Below are 11,466 nucleotides of genomic sequence, written 5' to 3' on the forward strand. Positions count from 1 at the left end.
CACAGCGTCGTACGGACATACGATCTCCTGACCCCAACGCGCAGCGTCGTACGGACATACGATCTCCTGACCCCAACGCACAGCGTCGTACGGACATACGATCTCCTGACCCCAACGCACAGCGTCGTACGGACATACGATCTCCTGACCCCAACGCACAGCGTCGTACGGACATACGATCTCCTGACCCCAACGCACAGCGTCGTACGGACATACGATCTCCTGACCCCAATCCGCAGCGTCGTACGGACATACGATCTCCTGACCCCAACGCGCAGCGTCGTACGGACATACGATCTCCTGACCCCAACGCACAGCGTCGTACGGACATACGATCTCCTGACCCCAACGCGCAGCGTCGTACGGACATACGATCTCCTGACCCCAACGCACAGCGTCGTACGGACATACGATCTCCTGACCCCAACGCGCAGCGTCGTACGGACATACGATCAGTCAGGCTGGGGCTCTCCCCTATACTATGGGTGCAGAAGAGTGCCCAAAAGCCGGCTTCACACAAACGTATTTGTGCGCTCAATACGCAGACAATAGAGCCCAGTGGGTTCGTCCCATGCACGTATTTTAAGTGCGCATTTTCTGCCACGCCAAAAAAAAGAACTTTCCGCGCACCAGAGTATTCAATTGAGGGTGCGCAAATGCATGTGCAATGAGATCTGTGAAGCACTGCGTACGGCCGGCTGCACACAATGGATATGGCTGTGGGATCTCCGGTTGGCGTCCGCATGGAGGATCCGCAGCAAATACTGTTCAGAACAGGCCATGGGGAAAAGTAGTGCAATTTCCGTGTGGGGAGGAAAAATGGCAGCATGTTCTATTTTGCTGCGGCTTCTGCGTAGACAGCATTCAATGAAGTCAATGTAAGCCATCTGACCCGCGGCCCGTCCACAATGGCCATTGCGCATGGCTCATGGTTACCCGCGTCATCGCCCAACGGGGCAGGAAAAAACTGATATTTAAAATCATAATCTGTACTGCTCATAACTGACGGCGAGCGCCCGCGGTCATCCGTAATACAGAAGAGAGAAGGCCCGCGGGGTCGCCGGCCGTGGTCATTCTGCGGTAGGCTCCGCATGCGTAATCCAGATCGCCGTGCGCAGCCGCCTAATTCTGCTGGAAAAAGAACACATTTGTAACTAATTAGCCATTTTAATTGGTGCGTTTGTTTACAGCGCAAATTACATACCAGGCAGGTGGGAAAAGTACGGGGAAAAAATACGCACACAAGAAATCCTCATTCGTAGCGCAAAAAAGTTGCACTAAGGCGCGCGCAATCGCGCTTGTATAAAGTTGACCACTCGTGGGCGGCCGTACCAACTCCACCGCCCTGCTGCCCGCAGCGCTGGACCGTGCAAAACATGGACGTCCTGAAGGGGGCACTTCTTATGTCCTACAACAGGTGAGAAAGAAGAAGTCCCACAAGACCATTCCCGGCATCTTCCTGGAAGCAACATGTCTCAGAACAGCTGACAGGACCTAGAAGGCAGAGGAGACCCCGCAGACAGCTCCTCCGTCTGTATACAGGGCGAGGGCTCCCCGTCACAGCACTAGGTGTGCGAATACAACTGCCGTCATGCTGGGAGTTGTAGTGCCCCATGACAGTACATTACCTCTTGCTGAGCGGTCTGACCCGCAGCGCTACCCTGACATTGGCCATAGTGGTTAATGGGGAGTCTCATGTCCCGTCCGGGCTGCTCTCCTCTCCGCAGCAGTCTGTGCTCAGCGGGGTGGGATCCTCCACAGCGCACAGTCCGGGGCGGGGAACAGTACAATAACAGTCCATTGCCCCGTCCACGCTGCACACTCCCCCCCACTCGTGTGTTTTGGTTTGGCCCAGCCCATTAGGGAGATGCCACATTCTCTACTATAGAGGGGCGTGTTTGCTATCTGCATGAGGAGGAGAATGGTTTGTAATCAGCTATAACCCGGAGAAGTACTGCAGCGTCCTTATTAATGTGTCCCTGTCAACATAATACACATACATATATATATACACACACACAAGATGAACAAATCTATATATAGATTAAAAGATTCACACACACACTATATATATATATATTATAGTGTGTGTGTGTGTGAATCTTTTAGGGCTTAAAAAATAGCTTTTCTTCTGAGACCCATAACTTTTTTGTTTTTCTGTTGATGGGGCTGGGAGAAGGCTTACATTTCTTTTCTGGGCAAGCTGAAGTTTTAACTGTTACCACGTTTGGGTACATTAAACTTTTTGGCCACTTTTCTATGATTTTTTTGTTTAACAGGGTGCTGGCATTCTCAGTTTTTCCCCCCATTTTTTACGATGCTCAGAATGCAAAATCGCACATGCAATATTGCAGACGTTTACGGATATAGTGACACTGATTTATTATTGTTTTTTATTTAAAATTTTTACGTAACAAAATTGTAAAAGGGTGTTTTTTTAAACTTTTAATGTGTTTTTCTTTTTGCAAAAATATTTTTAGACATTTTACTAAAATTAACGGGTCTTCCCTCCCAGGGAAAGTGGCTGCTGGTTTGTCGGATGACAGCCTGGCACTTGCTCTAACACTGGGGACCAAAGAAACATCCATCCCTCAGTGTGACCATGGCATGTAAAAGGCTGACAGAGGCAGAGGTCTCTATCTCATCAATCGGACTCCTGCGATGTTTGCCGTATCCCGATGAGTTGATAAGATAAGGCCTCTGGGTGGGCCAGTTACGGTGGCCTATGAGGTTCCGCCTCTGGCTAAGCTTATAGGCTTTCTGATGCACTACTATACTGAAGTATGGTAGTATATAAGAAGAATGTTAAAATATAGTAATGGTTTCTAAAAAGTGAAAAAAAAATAATAAAAATGTATCGCCGGAATCATGCTGACCTAGAGAGTTATCAAATTGTTTATTTTGCACACAGAACACTGTAAAAATGAAATCTGAAAAACAAATGGCAGAATTTCCCAAATTATACAATACATTCTGTGTACCCAAAAATTATGCCATTAAAAATCTACAACTCATCACGCTAAAAACAAGCCCTCATATGGCTACGTCGATTGAAAAATTAAAAAGTTATGGCTCCTGGAATGTAACCATGAAAAAAACTGAAAAATTAGTTGGTCATTTAGGCACAGTCAGTCTTTGTCACTAAGGGGTTAAAACACACCCATGTTGTTATATTCTAAATATATAGCTAAGCTAAATGAGCAAAATAAAAGCATCCGGTGTGAGAATATTATATTTTGACCTATTTTCTAGCACCCCCTTGTGGCAAGTTTTCAGACTTACCTGAAGTGGATATTGCATGCATAATATTTAAATCATCTAATCTGCAAAATTTGCTGGGTTGGGAAAGTGCTAGCTACATTGTAAAGCTCAGAGATGGAGATATACAGCAGAGGCCCCTTTGCAACCATAATGTATGGACTGTTTAGCTAATTGCCCCTTCCCTACATCGGGTGAAACAAATACTACTCCATTGTGTGAGCTTCTTTCCTGCAACTGAACCAAAATGCGTGTTAATTACCAAGTCATCAAATTCTTTCAGGACTATTTTTCTTGGGTGTATTTCTACTGATCGTGATTTTCTTTAGTATCAATAATTTTTTATTGAAGTGTCATGTAAAACATCACATTGAAATATGTAAAAGTATACAGTTAGATGGGAAACCTGTACACTTTCCTTTTTGTTGTACATTAATAGCATGAATTTGGGAAGGGGAAAGATAGGGAGGAGGGGGAGGAGGGAAAAGGTGGGGAAGAGGTGAAAGGTAGGAAGAAGGGGAAGGTAGGGAGGAGGGGGGAGGAGGGGAAGGTAGGGAGGAGGGGGGAGGAGGGGAAGGTAGGGAGGAGGGGGGAGGAGGGGAAGGTAGGGAGGAGGGGGAGGATGGGAAGGTGGGGAGGAGGGGAAAGGTGGGGAGGAGGGGGCAGGAGGGGAAAGGTAGGGAGGAGGGGGCAGGAGGGGAAAGGTAGGGAGCAGGAGGGGAAAGGGAGGGAGGAGGAGGGGAAAGGTAGGGATATTGGCATGAAAACCGAGCCGATATAAGGTTGTCTAAATACGCCCTTATTGCGTTTTTTGGGAGGCAAATTGCTAAAAATTAGCTTTTTGCCTAATTTTTTTTAAACACTTTTTGCCGTGCAGGATAAAAAGCATGTTCAATTGATTGTACGTGTCGTTACGGACGCGTCGATACCAAATATGTGGTTTTTTTAATGCTAATATGAGAAAAAGCATAAAAAAGGGTTTTTTAACTTTTTTTAACATTTTTATTTTTTGTACTTTATTTTTCTCTTCTTTTTACACAATCTGTGTCCCTCTGAGGGACTTACACTGCAGGACTGAAGATCGCTACAATAAGGCATGGCAGGACTTCTCTCCTGCCATACCTTATCGCTTATTATAGCGATCTTAGGCAATGGCAATACAGGACGCCGGTATCTGGCGTCCTGTTGCCATAGCAACCATCCGGGCTCTCAGGCTGTATTTTGTGATTTGCGATTTTTGTGCAATGCATTTTTTACATTAGAAAGTCCCATTAACATTTTCGCTAAAAAAACACAGCGATATCGCGTGAAAAAAACGCACAAGAAAAACACAGTGTGCAAGATTCCTAACACTATATACCATGCACATGTTTTAGGCGCTTTTTGTGCTTCATTGGACATTTTTGGAAAGGGTCTAGAAAGGGGGCTGTGATTAAATGGAGGTCTAAAATACATCAAGTTTAATAACGTCATGTGCCCCATTGTGGTGCAAGATTCTGGTGTTGAGTAAGCGAGTCAAGAGGGGCATAAAGAAGTGAAAAGTGTCTAACGTGTCAATCAAGATCTATCACACAGAGTCCACCCCTTGTGCCATTTGCTCATCTTCTGACTGTTTTCTCTAAGCTTATGCGGTCTACATTTCAGGCATTATTAAGAAATCTCCCTCGGTGATCTCCTTCTTCTGCCCTTGTCAAGTCCAATATAACATATTTTTAGCTCAGTTTTTTCCTAGTTCCCATGTGAAACAGTTATGCTGCCTGTCCACGGGCGGGTTTGAATTGCGTCCCCCGTGTCGATAATCCGTCCGCGAGGAACGCAGTGAAAGCTCTCCATAGCGTTGCTATGGAATGCGCCGGCCCCCTGTCCACGAGCGGGGAATTGCTCGCGGGCGGCAATTCGCAGCATGCTGCAAATTACCGCTATTCTCCGTGGTCAACCTCTGTCAGATAGGCTGACAGAGGAGATCCGTCTGCCAGCTCCTGCTCCCGGGCGGCGGCTCCCGCAACACCCGTGGAAAGGCAGCCTAAGGCTGGGTTCCCATGGGGCGGATTCCCGACGGAAATCCCGCGGTTTGGCCGCAGCGAAAAACCGCGAGATTTGCACCGGGAGAACCACTGCTTCAAAACCTGCAGCGGTTTTGAAGCAGCCCGGCCGCTCGCTCTTCCGCTGCGGCCGGCACTCCCATAGAGGAGAGCGTGGCCGCAGTGGGAAAAAAAAAATAGACATGCTGCGGTCAGCAAATCCATGCCGCAGCAGCGGCTTCTGCCGGCTTAGCCGCAGCAGATTTGCCGTCCCGTGTGGACGAGATTTCTGAGAAACCTCGTCCACTTAGCTGGCTAATCCCGGGATTAGCGGCCGCATGCGGGTTTGCCGCCGCGAAATTCCGCGCGGAATTTCTGCCGCAAATCCGCCCCGTGTGAACCCAGCCTTACTGTAGATTAACAAAAAAGATGAGCAATCCTTAGGGGGAAGATGTGGGGGGGGGGGGGGGGGGGCGGGGGCGGGGAAGTATTTCCTCAAGAGTATAATGTTATAGGGGCCTGGAGAATCCCCTACATTCAGTATATCTGCATAAAAATATTACTGCTCATGCACTGGCTCTGTTAGGACAGACGTATAAAGATAGTGGAATTTTATAGGCAGACGGATAAAATTCAGTGGACTTAAGAATAATAGTTATAATACAAAGGCGTAAGCTGTTTTGAATACATGAAATATCCAGGACAAACCAACGTAGAGGTCCCTTCTTTGACTCAGTCTCTCTGTTGTGCAGCTCCTGGCTCCTCTTCACTAATATATATGTGAAGATGTACCAGGATTTGACAAGACGTAAGTTTGGAATTTGTCAAATCGAGATTTTGCCAGTTTTGTGCAACAGTTGTCATTTCACGCCGCTTGTGTGGATGTAGATGATGTGATGCATGAAGTTTGTTATAGACGCTATGGTGATGATGAGTGAGTGTGAGGCATAGCATGTAGTTACATATTGCATACATATGAGGGCAGATTTATTTTGGCAACAATGCATATATATTAGATACATTTTTTTCTGCTAAAATACATGCATTCATGTGCAACCTCTTTCATGCATGTATATAATGTGCATTATCTTTGCTATATTTAGTAGGCATAGTAATTAGAAGCAGGACTTGGGGTCTTTTCACATTGGCACCATGGTTTCCATTTTTGCAAGACCAATGACAGATCAGATATTATTAGTCAGGATCCTAAAGCAAAATAACGGAGGCTTTGCTCACACAAGTTCCAGGTGTTAGGGCAGGCTCACACAAACGTAATTTCATCACGTATTACACATGCGCAGTATGCGGTGAATGGAGTCAATGAAAGTACACGGATTTTCACCCACTCCCACTACCGTTTTTTAATTGCTTTTAATACATATGTAAAAAACAACACAGCATGTTCTATTTTACCAAATATTAACTGCAATAGAGCCCCATTGTTCTCTATGGACGCGTAATAAATGCTATACATATGCAATAACATTGCATATGTGCGATGTTTATATGCAACATCGCATATGAGCGACATGGCGGGAATTAAAAAAAAAAATAAGTCAGTGAGATAAGCTGTCATGGGCAGTGCAAAAATCGCTGCCCCAATCCAACGATATGCCCCCTCACCGCCGGCTCACAGAGCGGTAAAACTTTGCGTTATACATGCAGTGTTTCATGCATACGCTCGTGTGAGCCGGCTCTTAAGGTCCTAACAAGGCAATAACTGCTATGACATATCTGTTTTTGAAGAGATTACAATGAGGTTGAACTCTAACTTATGAGGTCCACCAGGCTTCTGTCTGGGTTCATGTAGTTATGCTATGGTTTAGGTAACTCATGACTGATACACTGCAGTAGTGAAATGATGGCATATTTAGCTGACTTCTCCTTTTTCTTAATTATTAAAAAATCTGTATTATCGCTGCAATAAGACATGTGAAACAGACTCAAAAAGCCATCCTTGTGCAGGAACTGCAAAAGTACCAAACATTGCCACTAGATGTCAGTGTAAGCTCAGTGTGATGCTGACTGTGAACCTAATGTAACATACTAGTTTGCAGAAAGTAACTTTAGTGTTTATACCGTATATAGTGGAAGAGAGTCTGAAATTAGTTAATGTTAGGCAGCTGAATACTACAATAAGTAATCCTACAACAATTGGAAACATATAGATTTGTAATCTACTAACCAGGCATAACCAAAAAAAGACTACAATGGAACAGGTGAAGTCATACAACAATTAAAGCACCTTCTTAAAATGGAGAAAATTGAAATAGAGCGAAAGGCAGAGACTCAAGCCCCAAGGTTTTTCAAAAAATGGAGGGTATTCATTGAAAAATTCCTCGACCCTAATGAAATCAAAGAATGTATGACACAATTTACCAATACAACATGGTACTATAGTCAGAAAGATACAAACAGGTTAGGAATACTGGAAGTGCTGTGAGTGAGGCCGAATATGAGAAACGCAAGCTATGGAAAGAGCCACTGTTAATTGACACCATCAACGGGTTACAGTGTTCTATAAATTTAATGTTTCAACGTTTATGTGTTTTAAAGAATTGATAAAGGTTACAATATAAGAAAGAGGAGAGAATAAAGGAAAATGGAAAGATTAAGCATGAGTCAGGAACACAACCAGAACACCTGTAATAATATAAAGAAGAATACGGACAAGAAAAAGAGAACTTTGATAATGCAAATTTATTACAAAATTATTGTCCAAATGCAACCATATATGTAGACACAGTGGAAATGTACACTACCGTTCAAAAGTTTGGGGTCACATTGAAATGTCCTTATTTTTGAAGGAAAAGCACTGTACTTTTCAATGAAGATAACTTTAAACTAGTCCTAACTTTAAACAAATGCACTCTATACATTGCTAATGTGGTAAATGACTATTCTAGCTGCAAATGTCTGTTTTTTTGTGCAAAATCTACAAAGGTGTATAGAGGCCCATTTCCAGCAACTATCACTCCAGTGTTCTAATGGTACAATGTGTTTGCTCATTGGCTCAGAAGGCTAATTGATGATTAGAAAACTCTTGTGCAATCATGTTCACACATCTGAAAACAGTCTAGCTCGTTACAGAAGCTACAAAACTGACCTTCCTGTGAGCAGATTGAGTTTCTGGAGCATCACATTTGTGGGGTCAATTAAACGCTCAAAATGGCCAGAAAAAGAGAACTTTCATCTGAAACTCGACAGTCTATTCTTGTTCTTAGAAATGAAGGCTATTCCATGCAAGAAATTGCTAAGAAATTGAAGATTTCCTACAACGGTGTGTACTACTCCCTTCAGAGGACAGCACAAACAGGCTCTAACCAGAGTAGAAAAAGAAGTGGGAGGCCGCGTTGCACAACTAAGCAAGAAGATAAGCACATTAGAGTCTCTAGTTTGAGAAACAGACGCCTCACAGGTACCCAACTGGCATCTTCATTAAATAGTACCCGCAAAACACCAGTGTCAACATCTACAGTGAAGAGGCGGCTGCGGGATTTTGGGCTTCAGGGCAGAGTGGCAAAGAAAAAGCCATATCTGAGACTGGCCAATAAAAGAAAAAGATTAAGATGGGCAAAAGAACACAGACATTGGACAGAGGAAGACTGGAAAAAAGTGTTGTGGACGGATGAATCCAAGTTTGAGGTGTTTGGATCACAAAGAAGAACGTTTGTGAGACGCAGAACAAATGAAAAGATGCTGGAAGAATGCCTGACGCCATCTGTTAAGCATGGTGGAGGTAATGTGATGGTCTGGGGTTGCTTTGGTGCTGGTAAGGTGGGAGATTTGTACAGGGTAAAAGGGATTCTGAATAAGGAAGGCTATCACTCCATTTTGCAACGCCATGCCATACCCAGTGGACAGCGCTTGATTGGAACCAATTTCATCCTACAACAGGACAATGACCCTAAACACACCTCCAAATTGTGCAAGAACTATTTACAGCAGAAGCAGGCAGCTGGTATTCTATCGGTAATGGAGTGGCCAGCGCAGTCACCAGATCTGAACCCCATTGAGCTGTTGTGGGAGCAGCTTGACCGTATGGTACGCCAGAAGTGCCCATCCAACCAATCCAACTTGTGGGAGATGCTTCTAGAAGCGTGGGGTGCAATTTCACAAGCTTACCTCAACAAATTAACAGCTAGAATGTCAAAGGTGTGCAATGCTGTAATTGCTGCAAAAGGAGGATTCTTTGACGAAAGCAAAGTTTGATGTAAAAACAATGTTATTTCAAATACAAATCATTATTTCTAACCTTGTCAATGTCTTAACTCTATTTTCTATTCATTTCACAACGCATAGTGGTGAATAAGTGTGACTTTTCATGGAAAACACAAAATTGTTTGGGTGACCCCAAACTTTTGAACGGTAGTGTATACTCATGTCTGTAATCTGAGAAATGCAAATAAAAAGGAGTTTACAAAAAAAAAAAAAAGACTACAATGGACTCTAGTCTATGCAGTTCCTTGGTATGTAGCCTGTTAAGAAAATACACATGTGAGAGCCGGCAGTATGGGCTGCGATTGACACTGTGCATGCTCAGAATATGACGTCACAAATATGCGCAGTGTGACTCTCTTTCCAAATTCACCACTCTGTGCAGAGAGGGGCTGCATATTGAAACCCTGCCCATACGCAATGCCTGTGTATAAACAGCGTTTCATATGCAGCCCTTCAAGCACTGCATATGATACGAGGAGAAATAGAGCATACTTACTGCAATTTATTTCTCCTGCGTATCATATGCAGTGTCCACTTGCAGTCCACACACAGGTCTGAATGGAAGAATGAAAGTCTATTGATTTTCATTGCCTTCCATTCATGTGTGTTACGCACAGGGAAATGCGGGTGCGTAATACAGGTGAAATATGCCCGTGTGAATGAGCCTTTAAGGTCCATTTAGACGCAACGATTATCGCTCAAGCCATCTTTTGAGCAATAATCGTTGCGTGTAAATGTGCCCGTCTTTCAGTTTTCTGCTGAACGACGGATTTCATTTTGGCTTGAATTATGTTTTTCAGCACAACAGCTGATAAGACAGACCGCTGATAACAGCTGATTGTCTCAGCTGTTCTCAGCTGTCAGTCCCTCGGGCAGAACAAAAGGAATTTATTCAGAGAACAGCGGGCGGTCCTCTGAACAAATTCAGCTCTGGGCAGCTCACAGGCTACTAATTAGTACTAATAGGCATTAGTACCAATTAGTAGTTTATGCGAAATGATCACTCAAAAGCCATTTTTTGAGTGATCATCTTTGTATCTAAAAGCACCTTTTATGTGACGTGATATCACAGTGTGCTAACTATAAGGGTGGTTTATTTACACTTGGAATTACTTAAATTGGGTTTTGTCATGTTAAGCTAAGAAAGCAATAGCTTTTTAATGGGTTAAAATAAATATCTGTGCTGTGTTATCAGAATCAAGGTAAAATTGGTCCCATTAGTATTCTACACTGATACTGGATAACGATTAGAAGTTGATATCCTAGGCTACCTTTTTACATATTTACATTTCGTTTGTATAGTACAGTTTTTGAAAAGAAATGTGTCTTTCCTTGTGATAGTCGGTATAGTATTTACCCTCTTGAGTGTAGCTGTAGGTGTTTTATTTCACTAATTACCTCCTAAATACATGGTACATATTTATCCTAGACTCAATATTTTAAAACTAGTAAGGTACACACATAATTAATTAGCTACATTGGTGCTAGAATTAGAACTCTTTAACTACAAATAACTGTTGAGGAGAAGCAATGTTACCTACATGCAGCACACTAAAGTGTCCTAATAAAACTGCAACAGCTCTCATAATGTTGCAAAGACCAATTACACCTATCTAGGTAAAGATGAAGGACCCCTGTCCCTTACTAATCAGGGAAAGTGGGGAACACCTGCCAAAAAGCAGTGGGATTGTCCCGATAAGGACAGCCCCACTGACTTCATCTGGGACCTGGCAATCCCTGATTAGGAACCTGGAGAGATGCACTGAACACACAGGGCACGACACTGTTGACACACACTAAGCACAGAACACGACAGTTCACACCTCATGTCTGGCCACCTGCACAGACATACAAAAAACGTAGCTGTTCATACCAACACACAAGGTTATGCATACCACATAGAACAAGAACCCCACCCAGAACTCACATGTATAAAGATAGCAAACTATAGCTAGTCCTCGTGTCC

At 43.6% G+C, this 11,466-nt stretch overlaps 1 protein-coding gene across 1 annotated transcript in view; it reads right to left on the reverse strand.

Moving 5' to 3' along the window:
* Nucleotides 1-1,730, reverse strand: part of STARD9 (StAR related lipid transfer domain containing 9) — a 143,639-nt gene extending 141,909 nt beyond the window's left edge. The window contains exon 1 of the mRNA XM_066608347.1: nt 1,629-1,730. Coding sequence (XP_066464444.1) covers nt 1,629-1,675 — 47 coding nt within the window. The 5' untranslated portion in view covers nt 1,676-1,730. The remainder of the gene's footprint in view (nt 1-1,628) is intronic.
* Nucleotides 1,731-11,466: the final 9,736 nt, after the last annotated feature.

Source organism: Eleutherodactylus coqui, chromosome 6 (assembly GCF_035609145.1).
Source record: "Eleutherodactylus coqui strain aEleCoq1 chromosome 6, aEleCoq1.hap1, whole genome shotgun sequence".
Classification (NCBI taxonomy): Eukaryota; Metazoa; Chordata; class Amphibia; order Anura; family Eleutherodactylidae; genus Eleutherodactylus; species Eleutherodactylus coqui.